The sequence below is a fragment of the Protopterus annectens genome, chromosome 7.part0, assembly GCF_019279795.1.
Source record: "Protopterus annectens isolate FY-2018-M chromosome 7.part0, PAN1.0, whole genome shotgun sequence".
Taxonomy (NCBI): Eukaryota; Metazoa; Chordata; order Ceratodontiformes; family Protopteridae; genus Protopterus; species Protopterus annectens.
The window spans coordinates 1737712769-1737731006 of record NC_056739.1 but is presented as its reverse complement, the minus strand read 5'-3'; the positions used below and the strand labels follow the sequence as shown (position 1 = coordinate 1737731006).

General features: G+C 45.7%; 1 protein-coding gene across 3 annotated transcripts in view; it reads left to right on the top strand.

The window, feature by feature from the left end:
- The window catches only part of PRC1 (protein regulator of cytokinesis 1), a 2137226-nt gene that overhangs the window by 1303389 nt on the left and 815599 nt on the right, over positions 1-18238 (top strand). For all 3 annotated transcript variants that reach the window (XM_044078279.1, XM_044078277.1, XM_044078278.1), the window contains exon 10: positions 6456-6602. In XM_044078279.1, coding sequence (XP_043934214.1) covers positions 6456-6602 — 147 coding nt within the window. The remainder of the gene's footprint in view (positions 1-6455; positions 6603-18238) is intronic.

Genomic DNA, 18238 nt, shown 5'->3' with positions numbered 1-18238 from the left:
TTACCTTTTCCTCTTGACTGACTGTGCCAGTCTTGGGTTGAGAGCGCTCTGCCTCCAGTTTGACTGTGTAACTGCATCTCTCACATGTATTAGAGTTTGTTAGGAGGAGGAGAGGGTTGTCTGTGTACATAAGGCAATTGTAACATTGCCTCAAAATTCCCAGATTCGCCAGCTGGACTGGAGAGTAACCTTGAAACTGACCCTTGGACATACCAGATTAGTATAGGGAACTGTTTTTTTACTGATCAGATTAGGGAAGGGAACTAATTTTTCACTCTATCAGGAAGGACCATTCGGGAGCCTAATACTTATGAGAAGTCAAGGAGGGTGCAGTGCTTTAGTTAGTTAGTGTTTCCTTATAAGAGCTGAGCAAGTGCAGGGCTTTAGAAAGAGAACAGAGTGATTACTTTGAGAGTTTGAACAGTTCTAAGGGAAAAAGTGAAGAGCAGACTTTGTGGCGCCTGGAATAGTTTAAACCTGTTTAGGCAGCGCTGCCCGACGCTGCTCAGTGCGCAAAACCGTGCAAAAAGAGAGTTGTAGGGTTTTGAGAGAGATCCAGGAGTTTAGAATTGACCCAAAATGGCCAATAAAACTACAGCTTCTAGGTAGTAACCACTCCTGCAGGGACAGGCAGGCTGTTCAGTGTTAACCACTCCCACTGGTGAACACAGAGACTTCCCTTTAGCCCAAGCAAGCACTGGCCTTCTAGAAACTTCCAAACAGTTCAGAACAGCAAATCTGTAACTGAACTTTAACTTTCAGAAAGTGGGAAAAAGCAATATTATTTTTGTAGTTTAAAGGTAGCAGAGATACACAAGCAGCAAAATAATCACAACAGTGCAATAAATGACCCCACACACGAGTGCTAGGCCAAAATCAGGTAAAATGCAGTTTTTAGAGAAAGAAACGATTTTTAAATTAAGTGCATCACAGGAAATGCAGTAAACAGACTCTAGATGTGTTCCAAGTACTGTTACTGTTACAGATATAAACTTTAGCAAGCTGGAAAATGCCAAATCAGAAGAAAATATTTAAAATCACAAAAGTGGCTCCTTTTCTTCTCTCAGTGTTTTCTCCCCTTGGTAGGTGCTTCAGCAGGAACTAGCAAGCCTGAAAAGATGCCAAAACCACGAGGCAGCCGGGTTTTAAGAGAGAGAGATCAAGGAGTTTAGAATTGATCCAAAATGGCCAATAAACCTACTGGTTCTAGGTAGTAACCACTCCTCCAGGGACAGGCAGGCTGTTCAGTGTTAACCACTCCCACTGGTGAACACATAGACTTTCCTTTAGCCCAAGCAATCACTGGCCTTCTAGAAACTTCCAAACAGTTCAGAACAGCAAATCTGTAACTGAACTTTAACTTTCAGAAAGTGGGAAAAAGCAAGATTTTTTTTTTTTTTCTTTTTGTAGTTTAAAGGTAGCAGATATACACATGCAGCAAAATAATCACAACAGTGCAATAATGAACCCCACACTTAGTGCTAGGCCAAAATCAGGTAAAATGCTGTTTTTAGAGGAAAAAACTATTTTAAATTAAGTGCAACACAGGAAATGCAGTAAACAGGGTCTAGATTGTTCCAAGTACTGTTACTGTTACAGATATCTTCATGTCCTGTTATAACTTATACCATACTCCACATGAGGAAGATTGAGTGTTATCTCAGTCTATCTAAATTCTTCACTGCCACCCCTTGAACTTTCCTATTACTCTGTTGCCCTTCCTTCAAGAACAAATTTCCCTGTTGGATATACCAGATTTCACTTAATCCAGGAGTTCTTTTTCTGGTTCCTTGTGTTGTCAGGGTCTTAAAGATGGCCCTGAACTGGCATGGGGAGCATGTTCGATAAACAGAAGTCTCAAGGTGTTTGGTCATAAAGTCAGCAAGGCCCACATAAGTATCAAGGAAATTATGACATTTGTCAAGTCCTAGCACCACATTTGGACTGCAGGCCCTATCTGAGTTCATAAAAACAAAATCCTATTGAATCTGCAGACTTGAAATGACCACTTGAGACATAGCTATCCAGTGCTATCTGTCTCTTCAAGCAGTTTACAATACTATACAGTCCCTTGGGGCAGAACACAATGGCAAGCACACACAGCAAGTCCAGAGCAAACCCTCACAAATGGATGTTGAGCAGAGAGGTCTTCCTGCAAATTGTCCACCACTGGGGTACTCTGAGACCTCTTAGTCTCCATTCTGAACAAACTCCTCTGATTGTTTTGCTCTTGAGTACCAGAGGCATGAAAAATGGATGACATATCTTTCTCATTGAAGGAGTGAAACTTTTATACTTTTCCACCGCCCTCTGTGATTCCCAAAGTCCTCATCAAACTCAAGGAGGATAAGACAAAATATTTGTTGTTGACTCACTTTTTGCTCCTTTTCACCTCTCCCAGGGCAGTCCCCACAAGTTGTAAATAAGATGGACCTGCTCAGGCAACACAAGTAATGTCTTAGTCATCTAAATCTCCAGACTCTGAACTAAACCATTTGTGATGGGATTTTAATTCTAGGTGGGAACATTAGCTTGCTACTAGGAAGTATTGTGTTTCCAGATGGAAAAAATTTTCTGTTTGGTGCTAGAAAAAAAAAACTTTTATCACATGGGTATTCCTACAATTCTTTCTTGTGTAAACTGCTCAGTTCAGGATTGGCATTTACTTCCATCAAAGCACATTTGTCTGTCATCTCTGTCTGCCATTATAGCCACCTCTTTTTATATGAAATCGTTTTTGAAAGGGGTCCTGCACATTACGCCACGAAGAGCAGCTGTTCCTCTTGGGACTTAAATTGTAACTTTGAAAATCGTGTTTTTTCACCTTTTGAGCCAGCTACCTCCTCTTCTCTCCTCTTAAAATACTGTATGTGGAAGCCTGTTTTACTTGCAGCGCTGGCTTCAGTCGAGGTTTTCAGAACTGTAAGTGCATATGGCTTATCCACCTTTTCTTATCTTTCATAAGGACAGGGCAACCATTAGCGCTATTTCTTTCTTTATGCTTAAGGTGTAGGTGGAGTTTTCCTTGAATCTACCTTTAGGCAAGTCCAATTTACCTTGACAAAAGCAAAGACATTAGAAAATCTGACCGTCTTTTCATTTTATTTCATGTTAAAAAGTTAGGTGTTCCAGTATCCAAGCAAACTCCATTTCCTGTGTTACTTCTTTTGTGGGAAAACTCTCCCAAGTCTTGCTAAAAGGCCATTCCATTAGATCTGTCACTTTTCTGCAGCCTTTCAAAGGTTTGGATTCTAAATCCATTTTTAGAAGCAACCACTTGGTCTTCTAGCCATATGTTTACCATTTCTTCAGGACTAGAGCTTTCCCTACTGTTTTGGTATTCATTTCCTTAAAGGAATGCTTGCTTACATGTTCACCCCCTTTGAAAGACTCCACGCATTCTTGTATATTTGAAATTTGGTTGACAGGCCTGCCTTTTCAAAGATAAAGCCAACTGTTTTAATGGTATTGAAGTTTTTATCTTTGAAATAGCCTTTTTTTTCTTTTCATTACTTCTTTTTTACTGGGTCTTACAGCTGTATATGCGCTCTGGCCTTCATAAAGACCAGATACCCTTCAGGTTAATCCCATGTTTCCCCCTAGATTTTGTTGGAATTTAGCTAGAACCAGTATATACCTTTTTTGTCACCAAGGGAGAAACCAGATGACAGAATTCTTGACATTTTATATATGCACAGTTGGATCAGGTTTTATCTGAAGCAGGTGTATAAGCTTTGGAAGGCCAAACAGTTTTTACTTTTAATTTTGAATTATTTGTATTTTGTTAGGACTGATTCACATGGACCTTTTTCATATTCAGCCTGGGATCACTGGTTAGATGATTTGCTCAGATCTTAAAATACTGTATTTGGAAGACTATTTTACTTGTAGCTCTGACTTCAGATAAGGCATTTAAGTGCTTGAGAGAATCAGATACTGGACCACAGGAACAAGCTGACTAACTGCTCCAAAGCCTTTTTTTTTATTTTTATGCTGACGGATATCTTATATCGCTTTTCCTTCTGTGAATGAAGGGCTGCAACTCACTACGATGCATCTTCAGAAGCAGATTGCCATCTTTTGCCACCAGGTGTCTTACTGCTCTTTAGAAATTGCAAACAAGAGACTACTGCACAACAGGCAAGGCTGCTTCAAAACTGTCGCCCCTGCTGTCATCTGTGCCATGGCATTGTCCTTGTTTCTTACCTTCGGCATATGTTATTGCCTTGGCCACAACTCTTAACTGAGTCTCCTTTTATGTTTGCTTCTGTACTTCAGTACTAAGCTGCCTTTTAAATCTTTAGCATTTTAGCTGTCCTCTACTTCTTCCATCCTAATGAATTTTTTGCTTGGGATTCAGTGCTGCTGTTTACCCACTGATGAGGACCTGATGGTGTCCCCGGCTGTGTGCTCCATGAACTCAACGAGGAATTAAACCCACAGTTAGGACAGCTGTTTAATCTTAGTCTCACCTCCGGATAATACCCAGGAGTGGCGCACAGCGACTGTGGTCCCACTCCACAAAGGCGGTGCCTCCACCGACCCTGGAAATTACTGTCCCATTAGCTTGACAAGCCTTATCTGCAAAGCCATGGAGAGGATCATAATGGATCTCATAAATAAAGACATAGGGAAATTGCAGACATTGGATCCAACCCAGTTTGGCTTTGTCAAAGGCAGATCATGCCTTTTAAACTTGGTTGACTTTTTCGAAACAGTCACCAAGGCCATTGACGAGGGAAAGGCAGTCCATACAGCCTACCTAGACCTGGCGAAGGCTTTTGATACAATACCTCACTCGGGTATCATTGAAAAACTCATCAACTTAAATGTAAACCCATACATTACAAGATGGGTTGCAAACTGGCTAAGGACAGAACCCACAGGGTCAGAGTTGCTGGCGCCATGTCAGACTCAAAGCCTGTCACAAGTGGTGTCCCACAGGGCTCAGTCCTGGGCCCACTCTTGTTTGGCATCTACTTTTCTGAAGTACAAGCAAACACAGGAGGGTTATGGCTGACAAAGTTTGCAGATGACTGCAAACTGGCGCCGAGTTGAAAACACATCCAACACAGATATCCTTCAGAAGGGTCTCACAGAAGCGGATAACTGGTGCCAGAGCCATGGCCTAAAGTTAAATGCCAAGAAATGCATAGTCATACCCTCGGGAAAAATAAGGTTACCCTAGCTACCATATAGGTGGCAATCCCTGAACACAGAAGTTATTAGGGACCTGGGAACCCAGGTTGACAGTAGCCTTTCATTCGACACTCATATTGCTAAAGTAGTTAGGAAGACCTTCTACATTGCCCACCTTATCATGAAGGGATTCACATCTAGATCAAGGAAGTCATAGTCTCCTATACTCATCACTCATCAGACCAATGATCGAGTACAATGCCCCATTCGAGATGTATCTGACCCGACACTTGCAGCAGCTGGAGGCAAAAGTTCCTCACCAAAAGGATAAAGGGTCTCAAAATCTGTCTTATGCTGCCCGACTGAAAGAACTCCAGTTATATTCAGTTGCTTACCGCTTGCTCAGAGGTGACCTATGCCTGACATACAAGGCCATGTCAATCCCAGATTTGTTGAACATGCTTCATCTCAAAAATCTAGATCCTCAGAGCCACAAGGGCGGAGACTTAAACCTCGACACGGTTATTAATAGGGCGTGCTGGAGGATAGATTCATCACCCAAAGACTCCTATGCTGTGGAACAAAATCCCGGTTTATGTGAGGCAGAGCACCTCGCTGGCCTTGTTCAAGAGGAATCTTGACCAATGGATGGGAGATCGCAGATACACCCCAGGGGTTACCTCAGTGTCACTGCTCGACAGAGGCACAGCAAAATAATGGGCATAGTTTCTCCAAACTAAAGGGGTGGCATAAGCCACAAAACTATGGGCTAGGCTTATAAATGCCCTCTGGCAGATAGCCTAGTATGAACCTATGAACCTATGGATACAACAGATGTGATCTCAAAGTATCAGTTGATCTACAGAGGGTCCTTGTTCTTCAGGTATCCTCCCGCAATCCTCCTGTGGTGGGACAGCCTCTATTCCTGCAGGCAGTTCTTTGCAAGTCAGATAAGTATATACTTCTGTTTTATGCTTTAACAGTACATATGTCCAAATCTTCATAGTTCTTGATTTACAGGAGTTTTCCTGCTTTGGTAATTGAGAGCGAATCAATGTGTTGAGGATCTAGACATTCTGTGACTATATGCATGCTTTACATTGTCCATTTATGTCCCATCCAGACATGCCTCTGACCACTGTAGCTTTCAAAAAAAAAAAGATTCTGGTTGGTGGAGAACATAAACTGAGGTGTAGACTTGTGAACAATGAGATGATACAATGCTACATGAGCTTTTAGCAAGGATAGAATTGTAATCAAGGAATTTGGTAAATGCAAAATGTTAACTGCAATTTCAACTGGTTTATTTTTTGTAGCTGGAAGAGGAATTGAAGCTTCGGATCAATGCATGGGAGCATGAACAAAAGCAAGAATTCCTTGTTAATGGGCGGAAGTTTTTAGATCATGTGAGTGAGCAGTTGGAGTTGCATCATGTGGAGAAAGAAAGAGAAAAACTAGAGAGGGTGAGACTATTAAAACTGAAGTTTGAGTTGTTAGATTAATGGTGCATAAAGTAATACTTTTGTTAGCATAAGACATCTAGAGAGTTAAGTATATATTTTAAATGGTCAGTTTTAAATATGTATTATTTTAGAAGTTTTAACTACTTGCATGTCATCCATTATGGCTAAATTCCCTATAAGAGGTTTTTATTGTTACCTGGTACCTACTGTACATGGTGACAGTCAATTGCAGGGGAAAGGTAGTCCATGGATGTTGATTGGTAATAAAGTATATTGTTTATTTCTAAACAGAGTTAATTTCTAACTTGTTAGGCATACCTTGTTGCTGCAGCTCTGGAGGAGATAATTTATATTATACCATGACCCCCCATTATTATTCCAAAACGTGCACGCTGATTGGCCAGCGTGCCCATTGTAAATCGAGTTATACTAATGGAAAAAGGTCCAGTCTCCCGGACTTTTTTCCATTAGTATAACTTTCTTTTAAAACACTGTCTCGCTATGTTAAATGGGTTTAACATAAGCCTTTAAAATCTCCGTTGCTTATTTTAAGCTGCCATGCTAAACCCATTTAACATAGCGAAGACAGGTTTTAAAAAAACAACGGAGAAAGCAAGATCTCAGTTACTTTTTTTTAGTGTTTCGCTATGTTAAATGAGTTTAACATTGCGAGACAGTTTTAAAATAAGCAACGGACTTCTCCGTTGCTTATTTTAAAACTGTCTCGCTATGTTAAACCCATTTAACATAGTGAACTAAAAAGCAACGGAGATCTTGCTTTCTCCGTGCTTTACCACAGCTCTGATGTACTGCGCAGGCGCGCAATACATCAGAACTGCCGCGGATGCCAGACATCTGTGGAAGGGCAGCAAACAGGCATTATACTATGCCATTATTTAAGAAAAGTAATAGTTTCTTTTCTTAAATAATGTCATGGTATAATAGCAATAACCCACTTCTGGGTGTGGGTAATGCTGCATTTACCCACACCCAGGCGTGGGTTATTGCTATAATAGACATGCTCAGTTACAATGGGTGAAACACCTGGGTGCTCCTCTCTTTTGCCCCTTTTTCCTACATGTCTAAAAATTTAAAGCTTCTTTACTTGGGTAGCACACAATGTGTTTCTAAATTTTGCATCCCTTTGATAGACTCAAAGGATGTGCATGCTACTACAGACCCTTGGAACATGTTTGAGTTTGTGCCATCTTCCTTTCCCCACTAGCTTTTTTTTCCCCCTCCCAGAAGCTCTCCTGCTCAGGCACATGCAGTGACATGTGCTGCACTAGATCTTGAGCTGCCCAGTTCCGAAATTGGTATCGTCTAAATCTTGAATCTGATTTTCACTGTGGAAAAAGTTCTAATGTTTAATAAAAAGCACCAGTACATGCAATATACATGTAGCCATCATATACTGAATCAGGACATGCAATGAAATTCTGTTCTTTTTGGCAGAGGAGCATGGCGTGAAATACCATAAGTGAAAGACATTCACACTGAATTGCCCATAAATCTAGAAGGTAGAAATGTGTGGCATATCTTGTTACTTGGTGAGTAAAAGTGATAGGAAGTGTGTGGATTGGTTGGAGGGTCCCCTTCACACAGCAGCAGGCATTAGCTAGATCACTGTCAAAAGGTGAATTAAGCAAAAGGTAGACAGCAGTCGCACCTTATTGCTTGTTAAAAACAGTTCAGGCCACCTATTCCATTGCATAGTGTTTTCGCCATGTAACAAAGGCTTAAATTGGCAGTCCAGTATATCTTTAGTAGGTAACAGTGAGCCTGGAAGAGCCATACATCAGGTTTCACTATTGAGTGAGAGAACTCCTAACACACACACACACACACACACACACACACACACACACACACACACACACACACACACACCCATAAAAAGTCTGTGTATGAGACGTCCCATTCAACATTTATGCAATAACAATGTGCCATAGTCTTATGCACTCTATCCCCCACTGTATGTGTAGTGTAATGGAGTGACATATATGGACATATTTTAAAACTAGATGGTGAACTTGTAAACTGAAGTAGTTTACTTCATTTGGTCTTCAACCTGTGGGTCTCAGATCTACATCGGATCCGGCACGGCAGCATTTTCTAGCTATGGATCCGAGCTCCAGACTCCTCCCCTTACCCATAATGCCCCCTTGTCTCCCTTCTCCCTTTAGATCTCATTTGCTACCATCATGGTTACAAGCGTGGTTTCTGAGCTCCAACTAGTAAGTCGTGTAAGTGAACAAATTTTTAGTTTTTCTATCTGATTTCTTCCTATTTTCTTCCTTGTATCTTTTCTTTCTTTCCCGTGTCTGCGTCGGACAAAAAAAAAAAAAGCTTTCTCTCTCTCTCTTTCCCTATCTAGAGAGAAAGAGTGTGTGTGGGCATGATTCGGGGATGGCTATCTCTGGCGGATGGCCACACTCTGTGCGTGGTCTGCCTAGGTGCAAACCACCTTAAGTCCTCCTGTCCTATTTGCGCTGGCTTCAACCCCAGGCACTTAAGGACAGGCGTGATAAACTGATTCTGAAGGGTTTGCCCCCCTGCACAGGGACTACAGTCCCTTCTTCCCCAAGGGGGGTTGCACCAGCTGCTGCATCTGCTTCCTCTTCCCCGGCCTCAGGGAGTCAAAACTCCCACCAAGAGGTCCGGGGAAGGCGATAATTCTAAGAAAGACTGGTCTCACAAGCAATCCCCTGACCGTTCACTGCAGGCTGGTCTGCCACCCAAAGTTAGGCTTCCAACTAGGCCAGGGTCTCCTCGTTTGTGCTCACCCAGGTTCTCCCCTGTGCCCGAGGAGACTTGTAGCCGGTCCCCAGCTAGGTCTTCTCCCCATCGGCTCTCGTGACCTGTTTCAGTGACATCCTCCCGTTCCACCTGGAGTCTCAGCGAAGCGGAGATGGACAAGCTTTTGCAGATATTTATCCACAGTCAAATCCAGATGGGGATCTTACCTGTGCCCTCTCCCTCTGGAGGGGGCTCCTTGCAACCTTTTTTTCCTGACAAATCACTCCTTCTCCGATCCGACCAGAAGTTTTGGATCTGAGGACCCTCGGGTAGAGGGGTCAGCTCTGGTACCATGTACCTCTACGCCGGCTGTTGTCTTGAACTTGTCTGGTCCGACGGGATCGGATCCGAGCTGTCAGAGCCGTAGCCTCGGGGTCAGATCCGAGGGGGTGCTCTCAGCTCAGAGTGCTTCGGAGTGAAATATTCCACTCAGCATCTCTGCTCCTGGAGGCTCAGCTCAGGCTCCCTTGTCGGATCAGGGGGATGGGCCCCACCAGTACATCCCAGGAAGTTCATTCCCCCCTCAGCATTCAACGTGGTGGAGAGGGTTCGTGTGGTGTTAAGGCCGTTGACTATCTCATCCTTTGACTCTGTCCAGTCCCCCTTGGCTCTGAGTGTGGTTCTGACCCTCTTGCCGTCTCAGGGACAGCCTGTGGTCACTATGCCCCAGGAAATTCTGGTGGAACAAGAAGAAGTTTGAGAGTCCTCCTCAGAGAAGTCCCCCTGAGGAGGTAACCTGCAAATTTATGTGTAAGAGGAGGCACTTGGACTCTCCTCCAGAGTCCCTCACAGATGACATGGACTTGAATGAATGGGAAGGTTCCCCAAGGTCACCCCCCTTCCCCAAGGTGAGACATCATTGAGCTCCTTCTCCGGGGGGGGGTCAGTCGCAAAACGGACCTCAGACGAGTCTATGTTCCTGGAGGCATTCAGCACAGGCCCATCTACCTCTTGGGTGTCCCCTTCTGCTTGCTCCACTGATGGATCTGATAACATCTAGGGCATGGAAGGAGCCGGACACCATACAGCCCATTCCTAAGCACCCTGACAAAGTGTTGAGCCCCCCCGTCGGACAGGACACATTGGAACAAGGGGTCCCCAGTAGATGCAATGATGGTGGTGGTCGCCACCAAGAAGGAGCTCGTGCAGGAGAGCTCCACGGTTTATACCCCTGATCGAGAGCGATGGACCATTTTGGGAAGAGATTATATGCTTCAGTGACGTTCTCGGTGAGGGAGCTGAACTATATGGCACATGTCATTCGACTTCAGAAAGATCTAGTAAAGGAAATCGTGTAGTTTACCCAAGAGTCCATGTCGGCGGAGGACATTAAGACATTTTCTGCCCGAATGGCCACTCTCAAAGCAGTTGCCAACATGTCCATGCGACTGCTCGCTCATGCTACGGAGGGAGCTGCAAGGGTGGCTGGAACACGGGTTGCCATCGGGCATCATGCCTGGCTCTGGTTTTGTCAATTTTTGGAGCCCTTAAAGACATCTTAAACCAATGCCCCTTATGATGGTTCTTCCCTCTTCGGGAAATTGGTGAAAGTGGCACTGGTCCAGAACGAGAAGGACGGGAAGACTCTGTCTGCCGCCAGGATCTGCTTCTCGTCTCCTCAAAGATCTGTGAGGAACGAAGATGTGGTTCTGGAAGTCTCAGGCGTTTTCCCAGGAAGCTGAGGATTCTCCATCCACCAGAGGCAGAGGGGGTAACGATAGATGTCGCCCGAGAGGCAGAGGGTGTCCTGGGAATTTTGGGTCCCGTGAACCTTTTTCAGAGAGACCCAGGCAGAAACCCTGAGGGGTTGCTCCACTGCACTTCTCTGGAAGCAGTCAGTGGTCACCTGTTGCTACACCTGAAGGCATGGGAGTCCATTATAACAGATCGCTGGCTGATGTTCTTCATGTTTCACTGTTGCAGTCATTGCATTTGGGTAATCTGCTGGCAGGTTGCCCTCAGTCTGCCTGATTAACAAAGTCTTGGGTCCTGCGTTAGTTGCTGTCCCTTCTTCCATGACGTCAGGTCATCAGGGATATAAAACATGCAGCAGACAACATTACATCAGTCTTTCTTGCCGTGCGGTGCTCGAAGTGGAAGCTGTTCGCAAGTGCCAGTCGGCCAACTCCTGAAATTTTCGATGTTAAGTTGTCAATCTCGCCTTCATTCTTGCTTGATGGGTTCGGAGCCGATCCTCGGCTCCGACTCGGCACTTGCTAAGCTCGAGAGTCACTTTTACCAGCTCGAGGCAGCCCCATATCCCATGATGCAAGGCGGTAAGTACCCAGATCTCGTTTGCCGCTTCGCTGATGAGGTCTTCCTTTTACCAGCTCCTGGTAAGTGATTTTTACATTACTATTTTTGCCCCTTTCTTCAAAAAAACTTAAAAATTTTAGTTTTAACACAGTTTTAGTGCCTTTCTGACAAGATTTTCCCTGTCTCCTTAAAAACTTTTAGTCAGACTTTCTCCCATCCCATCCCCCCCCTTGTTAGGGTGTGTGTGTGTGTCTATTATTGATAGTTTTTGATATATATAATTTAATTTCTTGGACTGGTGTTGTGTGTGTGTGATTCACCATGTCTAAGGAAAGGGTCTCAGGCTTTAAGAAGTGTGACTCGTGCTGTCAGAAGATGTCTCTGACAGACGGTCACACTTCTTGCCTTTACTGCCTGGGGCCTCTTCACCTGCAGGACTCCTGTGCTATATGTCACTCTTTCAGCCAGAGAGTCCTGCAGGAAAGAAGAAATAAATTAATTTTGAGGAGCCTTCTTAAGCCGGAGGGCTCTCCGGCTAAGTCGGCTCCATCTAAGACTTCAAAGTCTTCCAAGGCCCAGGCTTCTGTGTCCAAGCCTGTGGCCTCGGCTCCGACTCTTTCAGAGTCGAGATCGGCTCCGGCTGGAGCCGATTCTGGTTTACACAAACCTTCGGCACCGATGGCTATCGGTGCCTTTTCTGGTTCGACCACTTCGGTATCGGCTCCGATCGGTTCCGACCACCATGTGGCTCAGGCATCGGTGTCGGCTCCGATCGGCTCCAACACTGTTACTTTTATGGCTGTATCGGCTCCGGCTGGAGCCGATGCATCGAAGCTACCTGTCTGTGCCGATAAGTTGTCGGCTCCGACAGTTTCTGTGGTTTCATCGGCTCCGATGGTTCCTTCGAGGAAGAGGTCTAGGTCCCCTTCCTTGGAGCCGATACTCTCGGCTCTGGCTTCGCCTCTCCTCTCGGAACGGAGCCATCGGAGCCGATCTTCAAGGTCATCCAGGCTTTCTGACCATGATTTAGAGAGAGTGGTCAGTAGACTACTAAAATCACAGGCACTGGCCCAAATGCTACATAGTCCGTCTCAGCAGGCGACTATTAGTCCACACCCCATTGCAGTTCCTCCTTCGACTCTACCCCAGAGTTTGGAGTTGGAGTCTTCGGGAATAGTTTCTGCTACGGCTGAGGGACAGATACTCCCTTCTGCTCCTTCAGCCTCTACTCTTATCTCCTCTTCGAGACCTTCCTTAGAGGGATTCGGTGGCCGGCTTCCTGGTCTCCTCCGAGGGGGTGAGTGGCATCGGACCCTTGTCCGACCCTGCTCTTCCCTTGGAGCTCGGCCTTGGTGAGCTCAGCTCCGACATCTGCCCCGGAGCCTTCCCTTTGGGTGGGTCCTGGAGTCCCTAGCGGTTCGGAGTGGGTTCTCTCGGACCCCCCTGGGAGGAGCCTTGAGGTGATGAAGAGTGTGCTGGCCACTGGACTCAGCCAGCAGTCTGTTCCCTTAGCTCCTCCCTTTATAGTGCCTGTTGACATCTCTGCCACTTCTCTTGCTCCAGGACCCAGAGATCCTCCGCCTCAGGTTTCCCCACTGGGAATATCCCCCTCTTCCGAGGATTCTCCTGATTTGTCGGGAGATCCTCCGCGGAAGAGGACCTGTAAGAGGAAACACGTAGACTCCCCCGAGTCTATCACTTCAGATACTGACTTAGATGAGTCAGAGGGATCCCCAAGATCCCCCTCTGAGGATGTCTCCTTCTCAGACATCCTAGAACTCCTTAGACAGAGGGGAAACTGGCCCACCAATAATCTCTCTGAGGATGAGTCAGTATACCTGGAGGCGTTTGGATCTCGGCCCTCCACCTCCCTGGGTGTCTCCGCCTTCGACCCCTTATGCAGGTTATTGCTCGAAGTGGGCTGCTCCTGACTCTGTAGAGCCAGTCCCTAGGAGGCCTTCTAAATTTATTACTGCCCCGTCAGACAAGCAATTCCTCACAAAAGGTGTCCCCGCTGATGCCATGGTGGTGGCGGCTGCCACCAAGAAGGAACTTGCAGATCCTTCCGTACCTGTCCATCCTCCTAATAAGGACTCTAGGACCATGGATAGATATGGTAAGCGGATGTTTTCTTCAGCGACCTTTGCTATGCGTTCGCTGAACTACCTATGTCACTTCACCAGACTCCAGAGGGATATCCTTAAGGAGCTAGGTGAAGTAGTACAGGATCTTACAGCTGCAGGGGCTCAAGAAAGAATTGCTTCGCAGCTAGGAACCCTTAACTCCATTGCAAACTCCTCCATGCGGCTGATTTCATATGCTGCTGATGGAGCGAGTAGGCGCAGGTACAGGTGTGGCTCTTAGACGCCAAGCCTGGATGCGGCTATGTAATTTTGCAGATCCCTTTAAGGCGTCCTTCACAAACTCTCCCTTTGATGGGTCAGCTTTGTTTGGCCCTCAAGTGAAGGAAACGTTGACCAGGTGTGAGCAGGACGGCAAAACTCTTTCTGCCGTAGGAGTCCGTTTTTCCACCCCTTCTAGACCTTACCCCAAAGGACAGAAGGGTGGGAAAATGTGGTTCCGCAAATCCCAAGGAGTCACGCCGGATTCACGTGGTCAGTTTAGCCCTAGAGGCAGAGGGGGTAACAACAACAGACGCCGCTCTAGAGGCAGAGGGGGTCCACAAAACCAGGGAAACAGAGAGTCTCTGACAAGCCCTTTCAGCATCCCTGAGATGTTGCCCGGCTGTCCCTCCTTGGAGGCAGTTGGGGGAAGACTATCGCTGTACCCAGAAGCCTGGCGTTCCCTCACTCAAGACAGATTGGTACAGTCGATCATATCCGAGGGTTACAAAATTCCTTTTGAGGAAAGTCCTTTCTATCCCTCAAATTCCCTTCCAGATGTACCACCCGGTCTAAGGGAAATTGCAGAGTTAGAAGTCTTAAAACTACTGCAAAAAAGAGCCATTCAGCCAGTTACAACAGACCATTCAGAGCCCGGAATCTACTCAAGGTTCTTTTGGTCCCCAAAAGACGGAGACTGGAGACCAATATTGGATCTCAGCAGACTCAACAAGTCTGTGAGGAAGACAAGATTCCGAATGGTCACTCTTCAATCAATTCTGCCCTTCTTACAGAAGGACAACTGGATGTGCTCAATAGATCTTCAGGATGCGTACTATCACATAAAAATTCACAGACGCTCCAGGAGATTTCTCCGCTTTCGGCTGGGGTTGTCATTTCCAGTTCAGAGCCCTGCCCTTTGGTCTCACTACAGCCCCCAGAGTGTTCACCAAATGCATAGCAGTGGTCACGGCTCACCTGAGACGTCAAGGATTCCAGGTGTTTCCGTATCTCGACGACTGGCTCCTTTCAGCCACCACCAGGCATCAGCTTGTTCAAGCCAGGGATTACACAATAAATCTTTGTTCTCTTTTGGGCATCTCGATCAACTTCGAAAAGTCATCCTTATCGCCCTGCCAGTCTATTACCTTCATAGGCGCAAACTTAAACACTGTTCGGATGTCAGCTACCCTTACAGATCAAAGAGTTTCAGACATTCAAAGTCATGTCAGGATCATTCTAGCCAACAAGAAAGTACAGGCCAGAATGGTTCTAAAGGTATTAGGCCTCATGGCTGCGGCCATTACTCTTCTTCCCCTGGCTCGCTTCTACATGCGCCTTCTTCAGTGGATGTTGTTCACTCAGTGGTCTTACCAACAACTTCCAATGCGTCACCAAATACTGGTTACACAGATTTGCAAGAATCATCTTGCTTGGTGGATCACTTCTCCCCAGATTCACCAAGGCAGACACTTTGTACCCCCATCCCCAGTAGCCACTGTCACCACGGATGCCTCCCTGATCGGGTGGGGGGTCATTATCAGGGCAGGATGGTTCATGGGACATGGCAACTGTTCGAATACCACCTGCACATAAATGTCCTAGAGATGAGAGCAGTGCTTTTAACGTTGCAAGCCCTCAACGACTTTCTTCCCGTAGGGACAATTGCAGTCCACACAGACAACATGTCTGTAGTTTGGTATATCAACAAACAGGGCGGAACCAAGTCCTACCCTTGTGTCGAAGCTCAGACTTTGGCAATGGGCGATCTCCTCTCATCGGTTTCTGGTAGCAACGCACATCCCTGGGAAAACCAACATTTTAGCGGACAGATTGAGCAGAGCTATTCTCATGCGTCACGAGTGGTCTCTCAAGCAATCTATAGTGGAAGAGATTTTTCTGGAATGGGGTCGCCCATGTTGCGATCTTTTTGCTACTCCCCAAAACAGCAAATGCCCAGACTTCTTCTCTCTTCCTCTGTCAAGCCATCCCCCCAGAGACTCTCTGACCCAGGATTGGCCCCAGGGACTTCTTTATGCCTTTCCTCCATTTCATCTGATCCCTCAAGTTATCCAGAAAGCAACCGTTTTGAGAGCCAAAATGATTCTCATTGCTCCTTATTGGCCTCGACAAATTTGGTTTCCGTTCCTCCATCGTCACCTTTTGGTGCAGCCGTGGCATCTGGACCCAGTGCCAGATCTTCTGATTCACCAATCCGGTCAGCTGCACCGGTCTATCCCTTCTCTCAACCTCACAGCATGGTTGCTCCACTTCCTTCCTTAGCCAGGCTTCCTTTGATCTCTAACCCGTTAGAGACATTCTAGTAGCTTCCTTAAAATCCTCTACCAGGAGGATTTATACAAGCAAATGGAAACGTTTCTCTTATTGGGCTAAAGCCAAGAATATTGATCCCTTCACTGCTCCAGTTCAGGCAGTTTTGGATTTCTTAGCGGAGATTTTTCATGCGGGCTCCTCTTCTTCCACAGTTAGAGTTCAATTGGCTGCTATCTCGAACTTTCATGTCGGGTTGCAGATCACAATATTATGTCCCACAGGCTTTGTAGAGCCTTCTTGAAAGGAATTTTCCTCCTGAAGCCTCCAGTCAGGAGTCCTCCTCCTCAATGGGATCTAAATTTAGTGCTGACATCCTTGATTCTTCCCCTTGAGCCAGCTGTTTCTTGCTCCCTGAAATTTTTTTCATGGAAAACCTTATTCCTAGTAGCTATTACATCGGCCAGGAGGGTGTCTGAACTTCATGCTCTATCTGTTCGACCCCCCTATTTGATCTTTCACAAAGACAGAGTATCATTGAGAACTAATCTGACCTTTTTGCCTAAGGTCGCCTCAAAGACTAATTTGAATCAATCCATTGATCTCCCTGTATTTTTTCCAAACTATTCTAACAGATCGGAACAAAAACTACATTATCTTGATGTCCACCGCCAACTCAGATATTATTTGGACAGAACTAAACAATTTAGGAAATCCGATCAACTCTTTGTTTCCTATGCTGATAACAAGAAAGGCCTTCCTGTCTCAAAAGTGACCTTATCTAGATGGCTTTCTTCTGTCATCTCTGAAATTTATCGGCTCAGGGGAAAACAGCTGTGCTCAAAACTTAAAGCACATTCAACAAGAAGCTTAGCTACGTCTACAGCCTTTCAAGCTAGACTTCCTTTAGACACTATTTGTGCAGCGGCCACTTGGGCCACTCCTCATACTTTTGTTTCCCATTACAAATTGGACTTGGCCTCCAGGGACAGAGCCAGTTTTGGCTCTACAGTCCTCAAGAGTCTGTTTCATTGAGCCACCCAGGATAGAGGTGCTAGGGACACGGTCCCATCAAGCAAGAATGAAGGCGAGATTGACAACTTAACATTGAGAAGTTATGTACCTACCATAACGTTCCATGTTAGTTGTCTTCTCTCGCCTTCTTTCTTGCGACCCTCCCTCCTTCCCCCAGGCCTGGACAGACCTTTTTCTACAAGGAATTATTATGCTGAAGACCATACAGAGCTGGTCCTTCTTCCATCCTGCAGGTTTTTCTTTCTTCTTCTTCCTTTGGGAAGTGTTTATGCTTGGTGCTATTGCCCTTTTGTCATCAAACGAGATCTGGGTACTTACTGCCTTGCATCATGGGATATGGGGCTGCCTCGAGCTGGTAAAAGTGACTCTTGAGCTTAGCAAGTGCCAAGTCGGAGCCGAGGATCGGCTCTGAACCCATCAAGCAAGAAAGAAGGCGAGAGAAGACAACTAACATGGAACGTTATGGTAGGTACATAACTTCTCATTTTCGAGTTTCAGATCCGAAGTCTTCAACTAAAAAGCTAAGTACCCCGTTGGGGAGACTTTTTCTTGCTCCTTACCGATGTCAGTAAAAGTTAATAATTGCATTACTTGTGGGAAACAAATACCTCATAAGGATTTTCATTTGTACTGTATTCCTTGCCTAGGCCCTGACCACGACGTACCTTGCTGTTGGTTTTGTGCTTTATTTAATCAATGCACTATCAAACGTCAGTACATTTTTGCTTCTAAATATTTTGGCTCACGCTTTAATTATCCAGAAATGTCTGTTAGCAATCAGACTACCAGAATACCTAAAAAGGGCAAAGAAAAAGACAGAGACAGGCCGTTAAGGTCCAAAACTGCTGACGACGCTTCTCCTAAGCCAGTCGCCAGTTCGCCGGTACTCTGGTGCTTTCGCAGCCCCTGATACCCGCTACTTCTGATTCACAG